This window comes from Amblyomma mixtum, chromosome 7, assembly GCF_055824585.1.
Source record: "Amblyomma mixtum isolate Tamu chromosome 7, ASM5582458v1, whole genome shotgun sequence".
Lineage (NCBI taxonomy): Eukaryota > Metazoa > Arthropoda > Arachnida > Ixodida > Ixodidae > Amblyomma > Amblyomma mixtum.
Window position 1 is genome coordinate 101,759,775 of NC_143018.1, and position 27,119 is coordinate 101,786,893.

Below are 27,119 nucleotides of genomic sequence, written 5' to 3' on the forward strand. Positions count from 1 at the left end.
CATCTGCAGTCTCGGTAGCCTGGTTAGAATGCACGAAAATGTAAGCGGTGTTGCGCGCAGGTGTTTGCGTTGCACGTTGAGGGAAATGTTTAACACGTACCCGAGGATTCCTTGGAGCTGCTGCTGGCTGTCCAATTGCGCCAATATTTCTGCTAGATTCCACAAACTGAAACCAGTTTTATCAAGCAGAGGAATTGGATGTTATGTATACCTACCCATAACAGCAGAAGTACTGTATCATTCTGCTTTCGTTCTCACAAGTCCAATACCTAGTCTACGCATACCTGCTAGTTCTTATGATTCGAAAAGGTATTTCTTTTTACCTGAATAGTATCTGTTTTCCGTACCTATGAGGCATAAATGGGCACCTTAATGTAAGGGGATCAGGTTAACGAAAAGGCAGTGAGCTAGGGAAAAAACAGGTAAAGTTAACAGACAGGAAGAAGGCAGAGACGGTCAGGGATCAAACGCGGATTAACCGCATCCTAGTCGAAATCGATTAGAAGAGTTCGGCTGGGCACGACATATAATGCGAAGGAAAAATAACCTATGGTCCTTAAGGGCACCAAAATATTTCAAGAGAAGGCAAGCGTAGCAGGGTGAGGCAGAGTGTTAGGTGGGATGATGAGATTAGATGTCCGTGGGAATAGGGTAGCCGCAGCTCGCACAGGGGGTGGTTAACTCGAGAAATATGAGAAGCCTTCGTCCTACACTGAACGTATTCGGGCTGTTGACGATGAGGATGCTTTAATAAATAATCAAAATCGTAGCTTGCTACAACGCCCTTTGGCTGCTTTAGAGCTCATTACGCTCCATTCGCTGGGGCCTACGTAACTTTCTCCAAGAGCGTAGTGAGAAATAATATCCTGTTCATACAAATTCGACATACAATTAGGAAAATCAATACAAAGCTTGGCGTGTACCAATCAAAAGCAGATTAGACGCTGCTTTTCAGTAAATTGGTCGAAAAGGATTAATTCCTCCAGTGAATACATTCCTTTGAGTTTAAGGCTTTTGGTGGTGGTGAAAACGCTTTGAAAGTCGTCGTAGCGAAGTAAGTTGCCCTCTAAAGGCATATACCACTAACAATTTGCTGTATACACGCATGTCTGGAGTAGCGACAAGTTCTCAATTTTGACAGAAAACACATTGAACTCCGCTGCATGTACAGAAGACGAAGTGTAAGCCACTTCTGAATAAACAGAGGACCTCTCATTGTATACTCTCCTTCAGTTGCGAGCAGCCTGATCAGCTTTATCAGGGCTATCAGCAACGAAGCAACAGACAATCCTAGAATCCTGTTTGCATGCTTTGTGCTCTTCGATATCGAGATTCTAAAAAGTGCCAGTAACCACGCGCTCATGGTATATACAAAACATCGCAGAGGAAATCCAATAACGTCCGAAAATTCTATATATAGGCCGAAAAGCCTGAAATTTCAGCTTTTAACTCTTTATGCCCAAGAATTAGTGCCGGAAATTATGGCACGGTCAAGAGGGCTGACTATTTACGGATAATGAAGCATTAAGGAGCACACGCATGCATGTGTATCCATTCCGCCTGGAAACTCTGCACAGACTGTCATGCCCCTTGAATTCGACCCTCCTTTGCCTCAGATTGCACGCCGTGCATCCTTTCATTCGAAAGTTTCGGAAGCACTTATTCCCTTCTTTCAGAGTGACGTCAGAGATAATGGGCTTGGTCACTGTCACTAGTTTCGATGTTGAAAATTAAAACTAAACTCTGCTAACGGTTGACACAGCCATTTAATACGCAATTGTCCAGAGCAGTGTGAACATCCGAACGGTCCCTTGGATCCAACCATCTACATTTTAAGGTATCGATTCTTCGTGAAATTGAACTTTAAATGTGATCACCAGCCAACCTTTGTCGTGAGGAACGAACACGGGATTACTGTGAGTGTTATATGAAAATAGATTGAATGATGAGGTCGGAGGCTGTGCAAGAACCCTCACGCTACCTAAGGCATGAAGACTACCAGAGCAGCCGCTTGGTTAGGTCAGAGGTTATGGCTCGGTGCTGCTGACCCAAAAGATGCCAGATCGATCCGGCCAGCGGCGATCGCATGTTAATGAAGGCGAAATGCTATAGGCTCGAGTACTGCAAAATGTCAGTGCATGGTAAAGAACCCCAGGCGGTGGAAATTGTCCGCAGCCCTCTACTACGGTCTCCCTCTTAGCCTGAGTCACGTTGGGAGGTTAAAAACTTAACTATCATATTACGAGAAGGCCACTGAGGTAAGGGACATTGGGGGCCAGCTATACGGCATGCATTTTTGTATGGTGTTGATCAATTGAAACTAAGTTTTCATCTATTGGCCAATTTTTGGCTGCCAAAGCTCTAGTAGCATTAGTTACGTCAGATAGCTGTAAATTTTATCGTGGAACCCCGCCTAAGTTGTGCATTTCTCAGCCGTGACGCCTACTGCGTAGTAGCCAGCCACTAAATTCTTCCTGTGGAGCTACCTTCCAGTTGCGCATTAGCCTGCTTTCGCAATGACGTCCCAAGCTACTAGGCCTCCCATCGGGTCCTCCCTCCTCTCTCCTCACTGTCGCGAGAGGATTTTGTTCCATCCATTTTTCCACCTGCCCACAGTAGCAGGTGGCGGATGAATTGAGTTTCATTTCAATTCGCCTTTTAATTGTATACAGTTGGACTGGCAGCTCGGCTGCACACGTCGGTCGAACCTTTTCTAGCGAGCAGCCAGGGACAGTCAGATATGTGCCTGACAATATAGGGGTGTAAATGTTCCCTCAGCTTCATTTCCTCAATATAAACAACTCTACGAAGATACCGAATTTCACATTTGCTAAGTCAACATCAAATCAAATGCAGTTTATTTTCCGTCAGAAAGAAATCAACGGAGGAGGCTCGAGCAAAAAGTGAAACATGTTCACTTGATTGCGCTCAAGCCCCCTTTTACATGGCATGCAGTGACGACAAACAGGTGGACATTATATAAAACATACTCGTGGAATATGGAAATATGAAACAAAGCAAGCAAAACGTACAAGGTTAAACAATATAGAGTGGTTTTGCAAAGCTCTCTTGTGGAACTTAAACAATTTTTTATATGTACAGCAAGTACGAAGACAAAACAAAATAAACTGTAGTAATTTACAAACAGAATGGAAAGTGCATAGGTACATATTCATAAAGGCAAACGGTTTTGCAACAGAATTGCATGTTATTATTTCAGGTGCACTAATTAGTATGGGTTGTCTGATGCTTGCTCCGACAGGAAATACCTAATTTTTGAAATACTAATATGGTTAATGTCAATTCCGTTATGTTCAAGATTGTTTAAAAGTGTTGGTAATGAATGACGTAGCATTTGTTGCCCATAATTTGTCCGTGAATAAGGAACTTTCCAAGGTTCTGAAAAGCGTGTATCACGTACATGTGTTGTTCGAGTTAACTGTGCCATATATTTTAATTCTTGCTGGCTGTTACGAAGTTGTTGTTTGTATCTTTTTGCCAATGTATATAGGTATAGATTATGTACACTTGTTACATTAAGCTGCATAAAATATTCGCCTGTGTGGGCTTGCGAGTCGACCCCTACGATATGCCGAATAGATTTCTTTTGGAGTACGTGCAAACGATTTAGATTTGTGACGGTTGTTCTCCCCCAAACAAGAAAGCAGTAACTTATATGTGATAGAATCAAGGCATTGTATATGTGCAGTTTAATTGCTTGTGGTAGGAAAGAGTGGAACCTCGCTAGTATTCCGACAGATTTAGATATTTTTGTTATAGCATAATTGACGTGAGTGTCCCATAGCATATTTTTGTGCAGATATACGCCAAGTGTTTTAACTGAATCAACAAATTCTATTGGTTCGGATCCTAATGTGATATTTAAGAAGTGTGGTGCTTTCGATTGCCTGGGAGTGAACATGACTGCCTTTGTTTTTTTCGTATTAATGTCCAGGGAGTTCGCTTTACTCCATTGGTAGAGATCTTGAAGGATCGCGTTAATACCAGCCTCTAAGGATTGAAAGTTACGCTCGTGGAATAATAAGGTAGTGTCATCTGCATAGGATATATAATGTGGAACAGGGCTAACAGATGTGATATCATTTACGTATATGTTAAATAGGAGGGGGCCAAGTATGCTTCCTTGAGGTATGCCGGTGGTTACAGGTCTGTATGATGACATGTTGTTATCTATTGAAACGCTTTGCCTTCGATGTTGTAGATATGAAGTTATGAGTGCTAGTGGTGTTCCCCTTACTCCATATATTTCTAGTTTCTTTAGTAATGTTATGTGATTAAGACGATCAAAAGCTTTAGAAAAATCAATGTAGATGCCAACTACTGCTTCTTTTTCTTCAAATGCTTTCAGTATAATTTCTTTCTGTGTGAGCAATGCTAGTTCTGTGGATTTGCCTTTGCGAAAGCCGAATTGTGTCGGTGTTAACAAATTGTGCTTTTCAAAAAAATTGATGATGCGGATATGAATTACTTTTTCAAGTCCTTTTGAAAAGATAGGTAGCAAGGATATTGGGCGATAGTTTGATAAATTGTTGCGATCACCGCCTTTGAAAATTGTTATTACTTTAGATAGTTGCATCTTTGCTGGGAAAACGCCTGTGGAGAGAGCTAAATTGTAGATATGAGTGAGATGTGGTGTAAGCAAGACAAGTGCACCTTTTACAGGCCTTAGCTGAAGATCGTTTATGTCCCGCGCCGAACTGTTACGAAGAGAACTAAATACATCATGGACTTCACTTTCACTTGTGGGAACAAAAAAGATGCTGTCTAAATTTCTAGCAATATTTCCCGTTGCTTCTACACAGTGAGCACTAGTAACCTGGTTGGCTAGATGGTTGTTAAATTCTTCAGCTAGCTCTTGTCCACAAATAACTTTGTCATTTATAATTAATTCATGTGCATTCGGACTATGAGGGTTTCGATTAAGTAGCTCATTTAATTTCTTCCACATAACGTCAGATTTTATGGTATGACCCGTCTCAAAGAATAGGTAAAGATACCGCTGTTTTTCTTTCCGCAGTATGGCATTTGTTTTGTTTCTATATTTTTTGAAGGCTTTCCAATCTTCTGTATCGGGCGTGCTTTGAAATCTATGGAAGAGTTTGTCTTTCTTTTTTATCATTTTTAGGGACTCCTTGGTAATCCAAGGTTTACGTGATTTCTTGAATTTTTTTGCAGTAATGAAGGGGAACGACTGTGAATATGCATCTATTAATTTATTTAAAAAGTTATTATATGCATCATCAGCTGATGTTGTGCTATAAACATCACTCCAGTTTGTATAAGTTTACTACGAAAAGTGGATATAGTAGACTCACTGATGCTTTGAATTTTTCTGCTTGGAAGTGATACAGTATTCGTACGTTTAGGTGTTGTTTTACAGAGTAAAACTATTGCCAAGTGGTCGCTGATATTTGATGAAACTGTACCTGCTGTTGTTTCGTGCTTAGGCAGGTTTGTTATGAATAGATCTATCAGTGTGGATGATTTTGTGGTTATCCTTGTGGGAGTCTGAATCATATTACTGTAGCCTTGCGAGAAGAGTGTTGTCTGTAATAACTGCTTAGAGGTGGACGAGGTAAGCAGGTCTATGTTAAGATCACCTCCCAGGATTGTTGTGTAGTCATTCTTATTTGAAAAATCAAGTAAGGTTTCAAGAAATTGAAAGAAACTGTTCATGCACCCATCAGGCGGCCTGTAAATCACAGCGAAAATGTAGGGCTCACTAACTACGGCAAGACATTCGATGTAGTCATTGATAACAGCGAACTGATCAAGTAAGTCACACTGAAAGCACTTCCTAATATTCAATTGAATTCCGCCACCACGCTTTTTCGATCGGTTCAAAAAGAAGGTTTTATAATTTGCATCAATTATAGCATCACATTCTGCTGTAGACCACATTTCCGTTAACATGACCACATCAAAAGGGAAGGTAAAGTTTTCAAGAAAAATATTAAGTATGTCTTCTTTATTACGACTTGATCTTATGTTCAGATGGAAGCATTTAAGACCTCTCATGTTTCCAGATGTGATAAGATTGTTAACTTCAGCAGGCTGTAATGCCATTCTGAATGACAAGATGGGATACTAGATAAGTTGTTGTGCTCACTGAATCTTTCCAATGTCTTTTTCGCATTGTATGCGAAGAACTTTTGACGTTTCATGTTTGCGAGCAAAGATGTTTCCGCCACGAACCCACACGAACTTCCAGTTTTGTTCTTTTTTCTTTTGTTTGGCCAAGCTGAGAAGCTTCTTCAGGGAGGGGCAAAGGTGTTCATTTATGTATATGGGATCGGAGCTATCAAATCCTAGATCTCTGTTTGTGAGGCGAGTCTTTGCACCCTTTATGAACATTTGTACACAACTGTCTAGATTCTAAATTGGATATGTGCCTCCTTTAGCATATTTGAAATAAAGCGCTTATCCAATGAACACTAGGTTGTTAATTTTAAAAATTTTTTAACAAATTATTACAAAAAGAAGAAATAATTGCATTTTTATTGCACGCCATAACCCAGAGAGCGACAAATTTGATTCATTTGAGATAGAATGCTGTTCCTCAGCAGAGGCCGCCGCTCAGCGCCTGTCAGGAAGTAATCACGTTCGAAGAGGCAATCCCACAACCAAAGCCACACCATTACCCACAGTACAGTACTCTTTTTGTACGACCTCAACTCGAAAAAGCCCCAGCAAACATTTTAAAACATCACTGACCAAAGTAGCCGAATGTGACAGCAACAGAGCTATAGGAAGGTATTTTATTTGCATCCACCTCAGCATCTAATTGCATTCTCCAAACTTCATGTCCTAACAAAAATTTGTATACCCTGCTCAACCGCCGCTGTGCACGCATCGGTCAAGCTTGTTCTGAAGAGCAAGCAGCGAGTGATGACTACATAACAACCAAAAAATAAAGCAGCAAAAGCCCCGCGAGATTCATTTGTTCAGTACAGAGCAGTCTATGAAGCCACTACAATGCACATACAGCTTGGACCCAACATCCAAATCGATGCTTTAGGTACCTTGGTGGACAAGTGTACATTACGAATTGGGTGTGCTCTGCCTATGGTTAGAGACGAATTTTGGAAACAAGCAGTTTGACAACTAGCGAATGGTGAAAATATTTTTCAAAACATCATTGCCACAACCTCCGCCATTTCATTGACTATGTTTGTTCCCGGCACTAATGTCGCTTTTTCGAAATTGTGGAGGCATATGATTCGTAGAAAAAATTATGACGCCCGCTGGCATGGTGATTTTGGGAATACTAGTATTTGAATATTGCAGTTTCTAATTTTACTGGCGTTCTTGAGGCCTGAATTTAATGCATAATTGAAAAGATATTCTGACACGCGATGATAAATGGCGCCTGAAAGTGTTAAGCCCAGATGAATATATTGGGGTAGCAGTAGCATTGGACATCTGCCATAGTCTCTTCTGTGAATATTGCCCGGACCGAAGACGCCGCCAGGAGCCAAGACCTTCTGGCCGTCGTTTAGGCGGGGGGCCTATATGCCCTTCAGACTGTTGGCAATAAACGTTTTACAATCCAAAAATCCAGGATTCCGGCTATATGAATGCCATTGTTAGTATTTGCGTGTGTTATAGCTCACCGACTTCGCTCGAGTCCCTTTTGCTAATATTAAATTACAACAATATTTTGACGAAACGTTTAATAATTTAGCGATGGAATGATGAGATCAGGCCATAGCGAAGAAAGCTGGATATGCTCAGAAGAACGAATTACTCGAACTGCTGCTTCACAATGCAGTACTACTATTTTGTATTTACGGTTTTTCTGTAGGGCCGCAGTAGTGAAGAGCATAAACAACGTTGTATGCTATATTGCGCGGACTGCGGGTATCAAACACTGGCTACGATCGTTTCGGCGAAGAAAACCGCAAGGTGCGTATGCTTGTTGGAGTCTGGTCGGAAAGTTTCTTGCATTTCTCGCACACTGAATAATTATTGACTGCGCCGCTTTGTTTTTAGACCGCAGCTGCGGGCTACGTGTGTTCTCTGCCATGTGGCCCGGCTCCTACTGCTTTTGCTGCTAATTAAACACCTTCGCGAATGGCCATTCTTAACACGTAAGAAACATTACAGATCAATCGAATGGCTTCCGTACTACAACTTTGAATGCCTGCTGAAAGAGGTTCGTAAAATTACTTTTCACAACAATGAGCGTCAACGCGAGCACAGTGAAATTAAACACTGAGGCTGACAGCGCACATGCACTCCCGCCTGTGTCTGAGCAAATTTTTCTCTTCAGTCCTCTGTGAAGCAGTAATCAAGGGGATTCTAGCTCCATCGCAATATCTTTACAAGGCAGGGCAATGGCTTTCACGTACCAGCTTGTGAAGTTGTTCGCTGAGCGGTTGGCGCCTTTGCTGCAAGGAAGGAAGGTATTTGCATAATGGTTCGTTTTAACTCGCTTTAACACTGACAATTCAAGCTACATTTTCGATTATTATTAAGCAAAAATAAGACCTAGCAATAAACGGAAGTGTCTAACATTGCCACAGGTGTGGGAGAGAAAAGCGGTGATGCAGCGGCCGTACCAGACTCCTGATTTTCTTAGCGGAGATCAGCAAATGCTTGGGACGTGGCTTCAGAAGTAGGTACGAACCTACTCTGGGCAAAGACAGAGCAAGGCTGTAGATATTGTTTACACAAACCGGCATGCATTTTTGCTGCTCCTGGTGCACAAACCCTCAGCCATGCAACACTGAACTCTTGCCTTCCACGGGCATAAATTACGACAAGTTGCTATCATTGGCTCCATTGCATACAGGCTGATTATGTAGGGTGTATCCACCAGCAGGTTGAAAGGAGTCTCATTTCGACCGATGCGGCGTGGCATTAACAGAAACATGAACGTCCTGCGGTGCACAGACTCTCCTTAGTATGTAGTGTACCTGCCAGGTTGGGATATGTGCTCTAGCATATCCTAACCGGATTACCTCATCTCACAATTCCATATTTGTGAAAGAGGGCGGGGTATGCACAACATACGGCACCCAGAAACTGATTTTTCTCTGCTTACCATAGGTGTCCCATATCGTAAGGCACAAACATATGCGCTTTTACGTCATAAAGAGAAACATGGGCTGTGAGAGGCGCCGCTTTTTTGGGATCTGATTATTTTCTAATTCAGTGATCACATGCTTGTGAGCTGAACACTATTTCATGGTATCAAATGGCAGACTTAGCTTCCTGACCATACAATAAGCTTCCTAATGTTAATCCAACTTGACAAACAATGCTCGAGAGCTTAAACAATCGCCATGCCAAGCTAAAAAAAGATTTTGCGCTTGATAGGAGCCGTCGGGATTGCTCAGCGAAGTTTTATATGCTCCTCGGAAGCGCCATTAGTGGTTTATTCTATTCCAGTAAACTGAAGCTTTCAAGGCGGCTCTAAAACGATGATGAATTATGCCGTGGTAGATTGAAGAGCTATTACTTTTTTCAAAGAGGGTTATTGCCTTCAAAGTTTTCTCATTGTGCTAATGCAGAGCTGAGCCCGCCAGAGTAGCTCAGTGGTTACAGCGCTCGGCTGCTAACCCTAAAAAAGCTGGTTCAGTCCCGGCCGCAGCGGCCGAATTCGAATTCTAGAGGCCCCATTACTGTGCGATGACAGTGCACGTCAAGGAGCCCTAGGTGGTCGAAATTTCTAGAGCCCGTCACTATGGTGGCCTTATAGCCTAAGTCTCATTGCGATGTTAAACCCCAATAAACCAAACCTATTTCAGTGAGCCGCCTACCAATGCAATTGATTCATCCCACTTGACACTGCACCATCCAAATTAGTGTCTACTGTAATTGGATAGTTAGCGCACCTACTAAAAATTGGCTGCAAGTTCATATCATTATCGCCATCATCGTCATCAGCCTGACTGCGCTCACTGCAGCGCAAAGGCCTCTCCCATGTATCTCCAGTAAACCCGTCCTTTGTCAGCTGCGGCCACCATATCCCTGCAAACTGCTTAATCTCAACCACCTGCCCAACCTTTTGGCGCCCTTCTCTTGGAATCCATTCTGTTGCCCTTAAGTACGAGCGGTTGTCTTGTCTTCCCATTACATGCCCTGCTCAAGTCTCTAATCGTTGCACCTAACATTTTTCGTTCCGTAGCGCACTGCGTTGTGCTCAACTTAAGTTCAAAGCTTTTCGTTAGCCTACACGTTTATGCCCAATAGGCGAGTACTGGCAAAATGCAAGTGTTGTATACGTTTCTCTTGAGGGATATTAGTAAAATGCAATTTCTATCTGAGATAACCTGCCATATCCGCTCAACCCCATTCTTACTCTTCTAGTTCTTTGCCCGTCATGACCCGGAGCAGCAGCTGCTACCTGACAAGTAGACGTTCTCCTTTAGCACATCCAGCAATTTGTTACCAAAAGTGAACTGCAGTTTCCTTGCTTGCCGTGTTCTGATGGTTGGGCTTATCGAAAACTGCTAAACGCCTGCTAATTAGAGTCTTAAGCATAAGCTCTTCGGGAGGGTTGTCACTAAAAAAATACGTAGCTATACCCGCCGAAACTGCCAGAGGTGAAAGAAACATCCGCGGACTACAAGATGTCAGCATACATTACAGGTTGCTCTTTAGTACTGTCGAAGCCTATGGTTTGATCCCAGAGCCCTCTGTACAGCGTCTCTCACAGCACATATGCTGCTGCGTACCATAAACCACCCAGCTGTGCAATTTATACTGCTTGCTTTAGTTTTAAACCTCAGTTTTTGTATTCTCTGCGCGCTATTAGCAAGACTGATTACCTTCTTGAATGGCATCATATTGAAGCTGGACTTTATGTGTAGTATGCGCAAATGATAAGCGTGAAGCAACGACAGCTGGCTACTTTTGGTGGAAAGTTGGACAGGATACTTTCCGCCTTAACAGTATGATGCAATACCTTTATTAGGGTAATCCCCATATATGCGGAATTGGTGTTCATGCACTCTGCGATCTCAGTGTACGTAAAAGAACCCCAGGTGGTCAAATACACTGAGCCCTTCAGTATGGCGTCTGCCATAGACGTTAAACCCCCATAAACCATTAACTGGTCTCTTCAGTCACAGGTTGCCGAGTCCTCATACCTGTCCTGGCGCAGTGGGGAAGTGGTTAAACCATGCGCACCTCCCCCGGCAAGTGCCTGCTTCAAGCACTGCCATCAGATGGGCTTATGAGACCCAGGTAGCTCCTTCCCTGTCAGTAATTTAACTGCCACCAGTCACGATAGGTGGTTTACACACAATCCTGAAAGCAGGATGCCATGGCGCCATAAGGTCCTGTGACCTAGCTGGCTCATCTACCTCCTCTCTCTCCCACCCAAGTTGCTTATCAGGAGATTTTTGTACATTTGGCGCTCACATTCAACTACGCAGACGTCCACACACACGTTTCCGTGGCGGGAGGCGTTTAACGTTTTTATATCAATGTAAGCTGTTGAAGCCACTGTCATGTCGTGCTGTAATTGACTGATCTCATTAAAATTAGGAAACTTGGCAACATATGCTGATCATATGTACAACAGTTTCAGGCAGCGTGTCTTCTTCAGAACCTATGCAGGACATCTAACTGATATGGATTTTGAAGAACAGGTAAAAATACTCGCTCTGTGCGATGCCAATGCCGTGTGTTTCAACCGGTGTGAAACATTGTAAGTAGGTGAAAGATATGTATATTCTGCTAACTTTACAGCTTTATTAACCGTATGCGGTGATATATAATGCGTACCAGTTTCGGAGAACGCACTCGCTGCGGAAATGCTGGTAGATGATGGCGCGACAGAAGGCAGCACTGGAAAAAAGTTAAGCAAAAAAATTCGATTACAACAATCTGAAAGCGCTAGACAGTCTTTAGCACAGCGCTTACCACTGCTGTTTATAATTTATGCACATAGGTCATCGCCACCAGTTTTACTTTGGTTCCACCCCTTTGTCGCTCTGACATCTGTCATACAACAGTTTCAGCCATCTGTCCGCAGTGGACAAGCTGGAACGGACAAGCCAGCAACGTGGACAATAAAGCGTTCCTATAATGTTGTGGAGAAATGTTCAGGTGGGGGGAGTCAAGGCTCAGAGCTCCAATTGCGCCTTCAGCAATTTTCAAATGCCCTGAATACTAATAAGGCAATAGATATCAGTGCAGTCTCATCTATGTGGGCTTCTCTTGTGGGATTGTGGAGGCAGTGATTGAAACACTATTGTAAAGCGCGACAAAGGGCTAAACTCAAGTAAACCCGGTGGTTACGCAGATTCCCTACAGGTGTCACATAAACTCAAATAGGGGGCGAGCAAGTGGAACGTTCCTAAGGCGTCTCTAAAGCCGTTCGAAGTGGCGAAGCTGTGCCCTCGTTTAACACGAGAACAATAGAAAAAAAGTGATGAGAAAAAGCTCACAACACCCTCTGTGAAATGAGCTGCCTGAGTCTATCGGGCACAACTAACCTGCGATACAAGGTACGCAGGTGAGACTAAACGCTGCGTGAACGATTATGCACGGGAGCGTGAGCTTTTATTATCGACGGAGCAAGGCTCTAATTTTGCAAAGTATTGCGCGTCCTTAAAAACGTATGTCTGAATCTTGTTGAAATTTTATGCAAGAGCTGCAAAACATAACTGGAGAGACGCTGTTGTATTCATTGCTGGGGTACTTAAGGCATGCTTAAAAAAAAAGAAAACTCCAGTTGTGCTTCACAGGAGTGAGGGGACGTTCCTGGATAGGATGTTTTAAGTAACTGCATTTTTGCCTGAAAATACTACCTGCTTTCTTGCTGTGCATGCTCGTCAAATCCTACTCACGGGCACCACTTCCACACTGGAGCATACGACTACGCTCAGTCAGCTGTTATGATAGGGGTGATATTAAAAAGCTCAGATTTGTGAGCAGTTGAGAAAAGATGCCTTAGTACCCATGAATTTGTAAGAGCATTTGCACTTATCTGCTTTAGAAGCTACAGCACCAAGAGCTACTGTGGAGTCACATCAAATATGGATTAGCTGTCACTTCTGTAGGTGCACGGACTAAATATCTAGAATACGCCTGCTCTCTGGCAGCGCTCACATTTCAGGCCCTTTGATAAATGCACTGAGCACGACATGATATAGCAGAAAATACTGCATTTTACGTAGAGATCTCGGAAGCTATGGTCGTTCATGCACGTACCGCCAGCTGTTGGCGCAGCGCTGTTCGGTGCAGACACTGCCACTGAAACAAAGAAAGCAGGTTATATAATGAGATTGACATGCAAAGAACCCCAAGTGTGTCGGTACCACTGGATATTAGCTACAAGTGACCTATAAACTAATCGCGAATCAAGAGTAGTTGCATACTTATACAAGAAAATTTTGGAAGTCATGTGTCATATATTACCAGCGACTCGCACTATTAGCATGATTTGTTGTCAGTCTGCTCTTACTGCTGTGGGGAATTTCAAATTCCCCACCGCATTCTGTGCGCACAGAATTCTGTGCGCTTATGCGCTCCAGCGGTGCCTTCTCCATGTACAGAAAGTACAGCTTTTTAGGACAGTGCACAGGGAGAATTGTGAAAGACACGGTCGAACGCAGTTGAAACCTGTTCGTGTCACCAGTGCAACGCAGAGCAGACCGCTTGAGCGCTTGACAGCAACACTGCTGTTAGCTCGGAACGGAGCGGTTTTCTTTTATAATTATAGCTACTACATAGAAGCGCGTCAGCCAGTTTCGTGCTTGTATTAATAAATGTCTCGATTATTGATACCAGAAAGCCGTTAAATGAATTGCGCACACTTGCGTAGAAGCGCATCTCCAATGTCGATTTTCGGCACAACTTGCAGGGAAACATCCGCGTCGCCGCTCGCCGAAGCATAGGCCGTTTTGTTCACAGTTGCTCAGTGCATACAGTGCGACACTTTGCAGGTCAAAACCATGCAAAAATCAACACTCGGACAAGGCTGAACCGCGCGGCGAGTAGTCGCTGCCTGTAATGCAGCGGCGGCCACCCAAGCCAACATGGCGGAGAAATCGGCCAGACGCAAGACGGCGCTGCTGTCGAAAGATGGCCGCACGCACCTGAAAAAAGTTATAGCTCTCCGACTTCGCTCGAGTTCCTTTTGTGAACATTAAAATACAATCATATTTTCGATAAAACGCTTAATAATTTAGCGATGGAATGATAAGCGCAGGCCATATCGAAGAAAGCTTGATATGCTCAGAACAACGAATTACTCGAACGCCTACTTGACAATGCACTACTACTATTTTGCATTTAGGGTTTCTCTTTAAGGCCTCAGTACTGAAAGAGCACCAAAAATGCGGTATACTATAGGGCGTGGACTGCTGGCATCGAACACTGGTGACCATCGTCTGGACAAAGAAAGCCGAACACCTCCAAACAAGGTGCGTATGCTTGTTGGACTGCGGTCGGAAAGTTTCTTGCATTTTTTGCATACTGAATATTTATTGACTGCGTCGCTTTGTTTTTAAACCGCAGCTGTGGGCTACATGTGTTCTCTGCCAAGTAGCCCGGCTCCTACTGCTTTTGCTACTAATTAAAAATCTTCGCGAACGGCCATTGTTAGCACGTAGGAAACATGACAGATCAATCGAATGGATTCCGTTGGCAGCGCGTATATTTCGAAAAGTTCATTGAAGTTCAAAGCTAAAGGACTATAACTTTGAAAACCGCCTGAAACAGGTTCTTAAAATTACTTTTCATAACAATGACCGTCAACGCGAGCATAGTAAAATTAAACACCATGGCTGACAGCGCACATGCACTCCCGCCTGTGTCTTAGCTAATTTTGCTCTTCAGTCCTCTGTGTAGCAGTAATCAAGGGGATTCTAGTTCCATCGCAATATCTTTACAAGGCAGGGCAATGGCTTTCACGTACCAGCTTGTGATGTTGTTCGCTGAGCGGTTGGCGCCTTTGCTGCAAGGAAGGAGGGTATTTGCATAAGGCTTCGTTTTAAACCCGCTTTACCATGGACAATTCAAGATACATATTCGATTATTAATAAGCAATAAGCAAAAATAAGAACTATCAATAAACGGAAGTGTCTAGCATTGCCACAGGTGTGAGAGAGATAAGCGGTGTGGCAGCGGGCGGGACCCAACTCCAGATTTTCTTAGCGGAGATCAGCAAATGCTCAGGATGTGGCTTCAAACGTAGGTAGGAAACTACCCTGGGCACAGACAGAGCAAGGCTGTAGGTGTTGTTGACACAAACTGGGATGCATTTTTGCTGCTCCTGGTGCACAAACCTGTAGCCACACGACACTGAACTCTTGCTTTCCACGGGCATGCATTACGACAGGTTGCTATCATTGGCTCCATTGCATACAGGCCGATTATGCAGTGTGTATCCACCAGTAGGTTGAAAGAAGTCTCATTTCGACCGATGCGATGTGGCAGTAAGAGAAACGTGAACGTCGTCCGGCGCTCAGACTCTCCTTAGTATGAGCTTATGTGCCAGGTTCAGATATGTGCTCTAGAATATCCTTACCGAATTAGCTCATCTCAAAATTGCCTATTTTTGAAAGGGGGCTGGGTATTACAATATATGGAACTGAGAATCTGACTTTTCTCTGCTTACCATAGGTGTCCCATATCGTAAGGCACAAGCATATTATACGCGTTTATTTCATAAAGAGAAACACGGGCTGTGAGAGGCGCCGATTTATTGGGGTCTGATTATTTTCAAATTCAGTGATCACATGCTTGTTAGCCGAGCATTATATCATGGTATCAAAGGACAGAGATAGCTTCCTGACCATACAATATGCTTCCTAATGTTCATATAATTTGACAAACAATGCTAGAGAGCATGAACAATCGGCATACGCAGCTCAATAAAAAAAGGTTTTGCGCTTGATAGAATCCGTCAGAATTGCACAGTGATGTTTTATATGCTCCTAGGAGTGTCTTTAGTGGTTTATTCGATTCTAGTAAACAGAAATATTGAAGGCGGCTCTAAAACGATGATGAATTTTGTGGTGGCAGATTGAAGAGCTAATATTTTTTCAAAGAAGGTTATTGGCTTCAAAGTTTTCTCATTGTGCTAATTCAGTCTTGAGCCCTCCGGGGCGCTCGGCTGATGACCCGAACAAGCTGGTTCGATCGCGGCCGCAACGGCCGAATTTCAATGGAGGCGAAATTCTAGAGGCCCCTGTACTGTGCGATGTCAGTGCACGCCAAGGAGCCCCAGTTGGTCAAAATTTCTGGAGCCCTTCACTAGAGTGTCGCTCATAGCCTGAGTGCCATTGCGACCTTAAACCCCAATAAACCAAACCTAATTCAGTTAGCCGTCTACGAATGCAATTGATTCATCCCGATTTACACTGCACCAACCAAATTAGTGTCTATTGTAATTCGATAGTTAGCGGATCGTCATCGTCATCAGCCTGACTGCGCTCAGTGCAGCGCAAAGGCCTCTCCTATATATTTCCAGTTATACCTGTCCTTCGACAGCTGCGGCCACCATATCCCTGCAAACTGCTTAATCTCAACCACCTGCTAAACTTCTTGACGCTCTTTCTTGGAATCCATTATGTTGCGGTTATCTTGCCTTCGCATTACATGCCCAGCTCAAGCCCATTTCTTTCCCTTTATTTTGACTAGAACATCAATAATCTCTGTTTGTTCTCTTAATCACATTGCCCGCTTCCTGTCTCTAAACGTTGCACCTAACATTTTTCGTTCCGTAGCTCACTGCGCTGTGCTCAACAAAGCTGAACCCTTTTTGTTAGCCTACACATTTATGACCAAGAGGCAAGTACTGGCAAAATACAAGTGTTGTATACTTTTCTCTTGAGGGATATTAGTAAAATGTCACAGGCATCTGAGAGAACCTGCTATATACACTCCACCCCATTCCTACCCTTCTAGTTATTTGCCTCTCATGAACCGGATCAGCGGCTACTACCTGACTACGTAGATGTTCTCTCTAACCACTACCAGTAACTCACTACCAATTGCGAACTGCAGTTTCCTTGCTTGCCGTATTCTGACGGTTGGGCTTATAGAAAAGTGCTAAGCGCCAGCTAATTAGTGTCGAACGCATGAGGTCTTCGGGAGCGTTATGACTAGAAAAATACGTAGCTAGACCCGCCGGAACTGCCAGAGACAAAAGAAACATCCGCGCAGTGCAAGATGTCAGCACACATCACAGGCTGTTCTTTCGTGGAGTCAAAGCCTATGGTAGAAATCCCAGAGCCCTATATACGGCGTCTTTCACAGCTCATATGCTGCTCTGTAACATAAACCGCCCAGCTGTGCAATTTATACTGCTTCCTTTAGTTTTAAACCTCAGTTTTTGTATTGTCTGCGCGCTAATAGCAAGACTGATTACCTTCTTGAATTGTATCATAGTGAAGCTGCTGACATTATTTGGAGTATGCGCAAATGGTCGCAGTGAAGAAACGACAGCTGGCTACTTTTGGTGGAAAGCTGGAGAGGATAGTTTCTGCCTTAACAGTATGATGCAATACCTTCATTAGGGTAATCCCCATATATGCGAAGTTGGTGTTCGTGTATTCTGCGATCTCAGTGTACGTTGCAGAACCCCAGGTGGTCAAAATTTCCCGAGCCATTCACTATGGCGTCGGCCATAGCCTGGGTCCTTTGAGACCCTAAACCCCAATAAACCATCAACCGGTTTCTTAAACAACGTGTGCGCACCTACCCCGGCAAATTCCTGCTTCAAGCACAGCCATCAATGGGGCTTGTGATACCCAGGTTGCTCCTTCCCAGACAGTAATTTAACTGCCACCGGTCACGATAGCCGGCTTGCACACAATACTGTAAGCAGATTTTGATGATGGCATAAGGTCAAGTGGTCTATGTGGCTCATCTGCATCCTATCTGTCCCACCCAAGTGGCTTATCAGGAGATTTTTATACATTTGTCGGTCACATTCAACTACGCTGACGTTGACGCAGTCTTTTGTGTGGTGGGAGGCACTTAACACTGTTAACTCCCGCCTTGTGGAGTATACCACAATTGTTCCTGATAGTACAACAATTTCAGGCTGAGTGGCATCTTCAGAACCTACGCAGAACATATAATGGTGATGGATTTAGAAGAACAGGTAAAAATACTCAAGCTGCGCGATGCCAATGCATATGTTTTAGCCGGTGTGCAACCTTGTAAGTAGGTGAAAGATAAGTATAGTCTGATAACTTTACAGCTTTATGAAGTGTACACAGCGGTATATAATGCGTACCAGTTTCGGGGAGCGCACTCGCAGCAGAAATGCCGGCAGATGATGGCGTGACAGAAGGCAGCACTGGAAAAGGGTTAAGCGAAAAATATTGATCAGAACAACATGAAACCGCTAGACAGTCTTTAGCGCAGCGCTTACCACTGCTATTTATAATTTATGCACATAGGCCATCGCCACCGGTTTTACATTGGTTCCATTCCTTTGTCGCTCTGACTTCTCTCATGCTGTAGTTTCAGCCACCTGTCCACAGAGGACAAGCTGGAAGGGACAAGCCAGCATACGTGGACAATGAAGCCTTCCTGTAATCTTGTGGACAAATGTTCAGGAGGGGGGAGGCTAGACTCAGAGCGTCAATTGCGCCTTCAAAAATTTTCAAGTGTCCTGAATACTAATAAGGCAATAGATATCTGTGCAGTCTCATCTATGTCGGATTCTCTTGTGCAATTGTGGAGGCAGTGATTGAAACACTACTGCAAAGCGCGACAAAGGGCTTAAACTCAAGTAAACCCGGTGGTTATGCACATTCCCTACAGGTGTCACATAAACTCGAATAGGTCGCGGGCAAGTGGGACGTTCCTAAGGCGTCTCTAAAGCCGTTCGAAGTGGCGAAGCTGTGGCCTCGTTTAAGACAAGAACAATAGAAAAAAAGTGATGAGAAAAAGCTCACAACGCCCTCTGTGAAATGAGCTGCCCGAGTCTATCGGGCACAAGTAACCTGTGAGAAAACGTACGTAGGAGAGACTAAACGCTGCATGAACGATCCTGCATGGGAGCGTGAGCTATTGTTTTCGATGGAGCAAGGTTCTAATTTTCCTAAATATTGCGCGGCCTGCAAAACGTATCTCCTATGTCGGAATCTGGTTGAAATTTTATGCAAGAGCTGCAAAGCACAACTGAAGAGTCGGTGATGGAGTCATTGCTGGGGAACTTATGAAGACATGCTTCAAAAAACGAAAACTCCAGCTGTGCTTCACAGGAGTGATGGGACGTTCCTGTATAAGATGTTATAAGGAAATGCATTTTGGTTTTTCAAATACTACCTGCTTTCTTGCTGCGCATGCTCGAGAAATCCTGCTCACGGGCACTACTTCAACACTGAAGCATACGACTGCCCTCAGTCAGCTCTTATGGTAGGGGTGAATTTAAGAAGCCCAGATTTGTGAGCAGTTGAGTAAAGATGTAATAGTACCCATGAATTTGTAAAAGCATTTCTTATTATCGGCTTTAGAAGCTACAGCATCAAGTGGTACTGTACAGTCACATCAAATATAGATTAGCTGTCACTTCTGTGGGTGCACAGATCAAATATCTAGAATACGCCTGCTCTCTGCCAGCGCTCACATTTCAGGCTCATTGATAAATGCACTGAGCACGACATGGTATAGCACAAACTACTGCATTTTACGTAGAGATTTCGGAAGCTATGGTCGTTCATGCACGTACCGTCAGCGGTTTGCGCTGTGCTGTTTGCTGCAGACACTGCTGCTGAAACAAAGAAAGCAGGTTATATAATGAGACTGACATGCAAAGAACCCCAAATGTGTCGCTGCCACTGGATATTAGCGACAAGTGACCTGTAAACAAGTCCTGAATCAAGAGTGCTTGCGTACGTATACAAGACCATTTTGGAATACACGTGTCGTATATTACCAGCAACTCGCACTGTTAACATGATTTGTTGTCAGTTTGCTCTTACTGCGGTGAGGAATTTCAAAAGCTGAGACTATTGATTGAGCAGTTGAGTTCAGATGCCATAGTAGCCATGAACTTGTAAAAGCATCTCTACTTATCGGCTTTAGAAGCTGCAGCATCAAGTCCCATTGTACGCTCACATCCAACAGAGATTAGGAGTCACTTGTATAGAAGCGCAGATAAAACGTCTAGATTACGCCTGCTCGCGGTCAGCGCTCACACTTCAGGCTCGTTAATAATTGCGTTTAGCACGGCATGATCTGTCACAAACTACTGCATTTTACGTAGATTTCGCAAGCTATAATCGTTAATGCAAGTACCCGCAGCGTTCTGTGATGTGCCCGCAGATCCGGACGTTGCAGCTGAGTCAAAGAAAGGAGGTAATGCTTTTGTCACCAAGGCATCGGCCGACGGCCCTTAACTAAGAAGGCGCCTTTCATCTTCTCAGTACGTCGTCTTTCCATGGTGAAACTTCATGTTTCTTTCCCATGAACTGCACCGGTTGTTGATGCCTTATAATTTTCTCACGGCCATCTTTATCTACATATTACGCTAGTTTTAAGTACACAGTGGCAGAATGATGAAATTAAATAATGGATGCTTTGAAAGTACCGTACCCTTGGTTTTTTTTTTTGCGCTATGATGAATTATATGATGCTTTAATTTTCATAGTACCCTGGCTCTTCCTGTGTGCACAACGACGCCTATATATTCAAGGCCATATATCTTATGGTTCCTTGCAATTAATAAAAAAAAACACTTATTTGCTCAGCGAGGCCTCAGAGGCTGCACTACTTGTCGCTATAGCTGTGCTGAATATGGTGATGGTGTGATTTGAATTGGTTATAATCAAGGTTTGGTTATAAGAACTGGATGCTCTGCAGAGCAGACGGTTATTGTTATGCATTTCACATCTACTGTGGAAAGTCGTTGAGCTCGGAAAAGAAGCTTTTCCAAGCATGCATTGTCCTATTATTGCCTGAGATTATTTGAATGTTTATCGAACACTTCATCTTTTTTGGCATTTTTTTTGCCAGTCAGGATTTAATGATAACGCTCCGCTGGGAAGAATTTTGGGCTACTATAACCGTTCACCAAAGCGGGTTTAGGAAGTGTCCACTCGGCCTAAAGAAAGCACCGGAATAGAAGCAGCCAGGAAAAATTGGTTCTTCTTTAGTAGTGCAGGTTACATGCTTTTATTGAAGTCTATCGACAACAGTGTTCTCAGTATGGCCTGAAACTATAGCAGCATTGAGCCTACATGTTTTGTAAAGCAGTGGTAGCCTAGCGCGCACGAAAAACAGGACTTTTGTAAGCCTAAACTTCTTTCCTTTACCAAGAGCGGTATGGCAGGTGTCGACCTTTTGGATCAATAAATCAATTGCAACCACACCAGCATCAGGGACAAAAAGTGGGAGTGGCTGTTGAGATGAAAGCTCCACTTTGCAATTGTGAATGCCTAATCAATATACCAGATTGTTAGAGACAAGCCTGCTGACTGTTTTTGCTTTGGTAAGAATGTTACTTGCCATTACCTACGCCTTGACATGCAACAACCAGAGGTTCGCAGACACTCTGGCTCAACTGTGTATGAATCTTCTTTGAAAAGGACAATGATTACTGCACAGATTAGAATAACTGCAGGGCCAGTATATCCAAAAAAGATTCCTGAGGGCCTGCAAAAAGTGTTGTACCACCCTGCATAAAAATCACGGACATGTTAACAAAATTCCCGCCACCAAGTAGAAGTGCAGCGCAGTAGCCACATGTGCTATGGGGAAGACCCAGTGTAGTATAAAATGTACACCTGCGTAACTTCGGCACGAATTAAGCAATTGTAATGAAATTTAAGTAATCTGTTTTTCTCTATAAGACAGCATTATGTGCTAAATATGAAGAAAATCCCTCTCTTAGATTTTTCTTAGGCCCTAACGGGTTAAACATCTGGAACAAGCCTGCTCTCTGTCAGCGCTCACATTTCAGGCTTGTTAATAACTGCGTTGAGCACGGCATGATATAGCGCAAACTGCTGCATTTTACGTAGAGATTTCGGAATCTATGGTCATTCATGCACATACCGTCAGCGGTTGGCGCGGCATTCGACGATCCGGGCACCGCAGCTGAATCAAAGAAAGCACGTTATATAATGAGAGTGACATGCAAGGCACCCCAAGCATGTTGATACCACTGGAGATCAGCGACACGTGTACTGCAACCTAGTCTTGAATTAAGAGCAGTTGCATACTTATACAAGACCAATTTAGAAAGCATGAGTCGTATATTACCAGTAACTCGCACTATTAACATGATTTGCTCTCAGTCTGCTCATACTGCGGTGGGGAATTTCAAAAGCTCAGACTGCTCATTGAGCAGCTGAGTTCAGATGTCATAGTAGCCACGAACTTGCAAAAGCATTTCTACTTTTTGGCTTTAGAAGATATCGCATCAAGTTCTATAGTACGGTTCCATCCAACAGAGATTAGGAGTCACTTGTGTCAGAAGCACGGATAAAACGTCTACAAAACGCCTGCTCTCTTTCAGCGCTCTCATTTCTGGCTCGCTAATAACTGCGTTGAGCACGGCATGATATAACGCAAACTATTGCATTGTACGCAAATTTCTTAAGCTATAATCGTTCATTCACATACCCGCAGGGGTCTGCGATGGGCGCGCAGTACCGACGCCGCAGATGAATAAAAGAAAACAGGTTATATAGTGAGACTGGCGTGCAAAAAACCCCGGTGGGTCGGTACCAGTGGATAATAGCTACAAGTGCACTATCAACTAGCCTTGAATCAAGAATTGTTGCATAGTTATAAAACACCAAAATTTTGAGAAACACTTGAAATATATTACCTGCAACTTCCACATGAACTGATATGTTGATATGCCAATTAAAAAAAATTGAAATTTCTGAAGAAAAATCGTCTGGTTCGATCAGTGCCATGTACACAGCACAGTCTGAACCATCCGCAATTTAATGCATATGAACCCGGTCATATCATTTAGTAAATACAACCCTTACGCGACATATTAACTGCGCTAAAATGAGCTGACAAGGGAATTACAAGAGGTGGTCGTTGACATACGCTGACTAAAACTAACAAGCTTAGGGGATGTCCTAACCGTGTGGTTTGCATCAGTGGGTGAAAAACAAAAGCTGAAGGAAAACAACCGCATCCCACCTTTGGGATTCGAACCTACGATTTCCGAATTCCGCGTCCAGTGCTTTACGAACTGAACAATGGTGACCTTTTTTTCCTTATTTAACTGAGCTATGGTGACAGCGGTCCAATCTCCTGTTTTTGGTGGCATTTATGTGTTGTGCGACCGAACCTAGAGTGTGTTAACCAGCGCCACCAGCACGAAGGTTTGGTTAAACTACACAAAATTATCCCCAAAAGCAGGAAATTTGACACCTCATTTAATAACACAAACTGCTTGCTGAGGTCTCTGAGCATGAAAATTTAGTAACTATTCCCGCTAAAACTCATCAGAGAAGCATTCTGGAAAAAACAATAGTTTTAACTATGGCAGAGGGCAGCAGAGATGTCAGTAATAAAGTGCAAGTCTTGTGCAATCCTACAATGCAGGAGTTTGTAGTCCGGAATCGCGCGGGATTTTCCTGCTAGCCGAAAGCTCAGCTCTGCTCTCGTGACAAAGACCTCCCTAAGGTTAGGATACCACAAGAAAGCAGCTACATGCAGCGAAACATCTGCACTGCAGCTACCTGTAAAATGAACTTCGTGGCAAGCGAACAAACAGGCTGCACGCAAGTTCATATCGTAAAGAAATAAAAAAGCCATACAATCTCCAGGAGACATAGCCGTAATGCGTGAACAGTGTGGTTACCAAAAGATGGTCCAACAGAAGCATGCCAGTACAGTGCAATTTTATGCATCGGTTTAAATTATGGTGTTAATATACCACAATGAAAACACCATATCAAGTTTCTTAAAAGCGAATTGAAAATAGTGGCTGGCTCTTACATGAATTTAGCATGCACATTTAGCTCTTATATACTATTCTTCTGTATGAATTTGGAAATGCACTCTCTATTTCACTGTAATAAAAAAATGTAGTTTTAAACACATGCTGTAACAATTACAATATTCCAGAGGGAGCAAAAAAATTTACCTTATAGGGCTGATGAAATACCGTGACAGCGCCCCATGAAGGCCCCACACTACCCAACAGGCAGCCACATGAACGACCACTATTACGATTGAAAATCTCAGCCCAAGGTGCTGATATAATTGTCAGGGCAACAGTGTGGAATGATGGCACGACGCAGAGGTTCATGGCTGGGAAGCTGAGGAGCTTTTTCAGACAGCGGCGGAAACAAGACCCTAGGCTTGCAATGAAGAACTAGTTACAACGCAGGTTTTTATTAGAGTCTTTTGACGATTGTCTTCTCCTAAGCAGCTATATATGCACATGGATTGGAGGGGGCTACAAGACCGACAGAAGGGTGTCATGGCTCAATAAACAGCTTGGCGCCAGAAAAGACCAGAGAAATTCAGAAAGACCCGACAGAGACAGCATGCCTTGAATTTTCAAAGGAAAGGACTGAGAACTAGCTAGGCTGGTTATCAATTGGTACAGGTCATAAATTACTGAACGGAACATTGGCCCTGCTATGGTCAGGAGTCTTCCCTGTTGTCAAGGAAGACCCGCTAACATAAACCCAGCGGCATACGTAGTGTGAGCTTACGGTACTCAATTTTAAATACACTTGTCTTGTTATATGTACCAGCTAATGGCTGCAGCAGTTTGTTCATGAGAGTCCTCTATTTCCGCCAATTTAAATTATGCACATGATTGTGGCGTGGAATATTGAATCGTGAATAGATTTTTATAGCATGTCTGGCTGGTCAAAGTTCTGACGTGATACCCAAGAAATTTAATTGCAGGTGCCGGACAAAAGCTGCGAACCCTTCTTTTTCCGGTTTCACATTCCCACATAGAGAGATAGGACACCAAAGCGTGGCCCATACAATATCCGCGAAAACACAAACCACCCCATTCACGTTTCTCGCTCTTGTATATTTTGCGCCTGTGAAGCATATCACGTTGCTGCTTGCAGCTGCGGTATTAGAAGGAATGGGTTGAATTCAACGTACTTGTGTTTTTATCGGTCATGTTCAATTAAGGTCAAGGTCCAGTGCAGGTCAAAATTGGTGATTGTTAAGAGTGGGGTAGGCTCTGTCCAGTCAGGGGTCGTAGCACGACGAGGTGTTGGGCGGCCCACGTATGCTGAAAGAAAGGAAGCGAAGGCAAGATCATTAGATGTCAGGCCTGTCACCCATGTCCTTAGATATTCGGCGCGATCAGGAGAGAGAACTATGGTTGTCGCCCTATCAGGACCTACACCCACCGCCCTCCATCAAGGCAGTGGCTGCGACGGGTGTGCAGCGTGCGCCCAGGCGTTTGCGCAAGTGGAGAGTAATTGATGTCAGCCTGAGTGGCGGTCTCCATGCCCCTCACACCATCTTCCTTTGGTGGGAAGGCAACTGATATCTTGGACACTTTCCTCACGTTTATTCATTTGTGCTAGCAGTACTTCTCACAATTTCAGCCTGACCACATCGCCAATCTGAATCGAGAACATATTTTTATATAATGTCTGGCTGGTCAAAGTTCTGACGCGTTACCCAAGAAATTTAATTGCGGTTGCCGAACAAAAGCTGCGAACCGTTCTTTTTCCCGTTTTGCATTGCCACATAGAGAGATGGGACACCAAAGCGTAGTCCATACTATGTCCGCGAAAACACAAACCACCCCATTCACGTTTCTCGCTCTTGTATATTTTGCGCTCCCATCGAAACACCTCTCCCCCTACCGCCCTGCCTCATCTTTGTGTACAACTCAGTTTAAAGCTGCCCAGCAAGCAGATGAGTGCTGCCAGGTTTCACTGTCACTGTTTCACTATACTGTCGCTATTGATTGCACTGCACTGTCACAAGTCTGGCAGTTGATCTCCTACAGTGCTCGGGGTCTCTCCCAGAAAATTCTTTCCAAATGACATGGCCCCTAATGCGTCCTGTAGTGCACCTGTTCACTCAACTACAGGAGCCCCTCACGCCGTCTGCCCACCTCCGCCGATGTGTCCGCGACTCTGTGCATGTCCAACGCCTCAAACCGCACTACGACCCGGTCGTGTTGTCGGCACCGTGAGTCGTCAGGATGGGTCCTGCTCTCCCCGAAGTCACTGTGAGGAAGAGCATTAGCCTAGCCGCACTGCCATCGCTCAGAGCGGGAGCCTCCTGTCCCTCACAGACCAAGGACTGTGCCCCGCCGCCTAAGGGCACCTCTACGAGCCCGTTACTTGGCATTTTCTTTCGCGTAAACTTCGGATTGTGGGCGACAAATGGTCATTAGCACATATTGTGATGAAGTAGACGAAGCTGGTAGTGGCTGGGATGCAGCGCTCGCTCTAGGCCAGCGGCCATTAAATCATCTCACTGCCATCAGTCAACCCGCCTGATTCTTCGGCTGCCCGTCATGCAGCAATATTGAACAAAATGACATGAAATGGCTTTGTTTTTCCTAATTTTGCAATCCTTGTATGCAAAATAAAAAAATCTTACATACCTAGTAGGTGCAATCAGCACCCAGAGAAAATGATCCCGAACCGCTTGTATTGGCAACTGTCCATTCACCGACCATTTCAATAGTTCAGCTGCACTAATAAGTGCGTCGTAACTTCCGCATCAGAACACAAAGAGCTGTTACCCACATTAATCTGAACCATTACTTATGTTGCGCGTTTATATAATTTTTCTCGCCAGATCGGATTGAAAACGCGCTTTATTCTATTAGAGCTTCTTCACTCCGATAAGTCGTACACCCAGAGGCATGCGTATTTACCTTTTGTCACATTTGCGGTGGTCCATGGCAGCCGTGTAGGTCGTTGGGGGGCAACTGCATTAAGCGCAAATTGAGACTTTTTTAAAGGTTTTTATGCCTACCAGGCATATAACGCTCGCTCATTTGGCCAAATGAACCCCAACGAAGCTGCGCAGTCATTAGCACGCAAAAAACTTCAATAAATGCCAATCAAGAAAGTTACAACTGTACTGTATCTTGCCTGATCGGTACTGATTCATTTGACTGGCCGATCCAGAGAGCTATTCACCTAGATTATGAAGACTGAACTGCTCTGATTCTATAAGATGCATGCGGATGGTCTCATCAATTT

The 27,119-nt window shown here is 43.9% G+C and overlaps 1 protein-coding gene across 27 annotated transcripts in view; it reads right to left on the bottom strand.

The window, feature by feature from the left end:
• LOC149337028 (uncharacterized) overlaps window positions 1–27,119 on the bottom strand; it is a 107,377-nt gene that overhangs the window by 48,026 nt on the left and 32,232 nt on the right. For 7 of the 27 annotated variants that reach the window (XM_089553257.1, XM_089553253.1, XM_089553252.1 and 4 more), the window contains 9 exons: window positions 26,789–26,842; window positions 25,042–25,174; window positions 21,997–22,038; window positions 19,670–19,711; window positions 18,227–18,289; window positions 14,897–14,935; window positions 13,189–13,230; window positions 11,758–11,820; window positions 8,373–8,411 (listed from right to left, as the gene is read on the bottom strand). In XM_089553257.1, the coding sequence (XP_089409383.1) occupies window positions 8,373–8,411; window positions 11,758–11,820; window positions 13,189–13,230; window positions 14,897–14,935; window positions 18,227–18,289; window positions 19,670–19,711; window positions 21,997–22,038; window positions 25,042–25,060 (349 nt within the window). In that variant the 5' untranslated portion in view covers window positions 25,061–25,174; window positions 26,789–26,842. Of the gene's footprint in view, window positions 1–100; window positions 167–8,372; window positions 8,412–11,757; window positions 11,821–13,188; window positions 13,231–14,896; window positions 14,936–18,226; window positions 18,290–19,669; window positions 19,712–21,996; window positions 22,039–25,041; window positions 25,175–26,788; window positions 26,843–27,119 lie in introns of those variants that run through there. The other 20 variants (XM_089553247.1, XM_089553246.1, XM_089553243.1 and 17 more) reach the window with 14 other exon arrangements.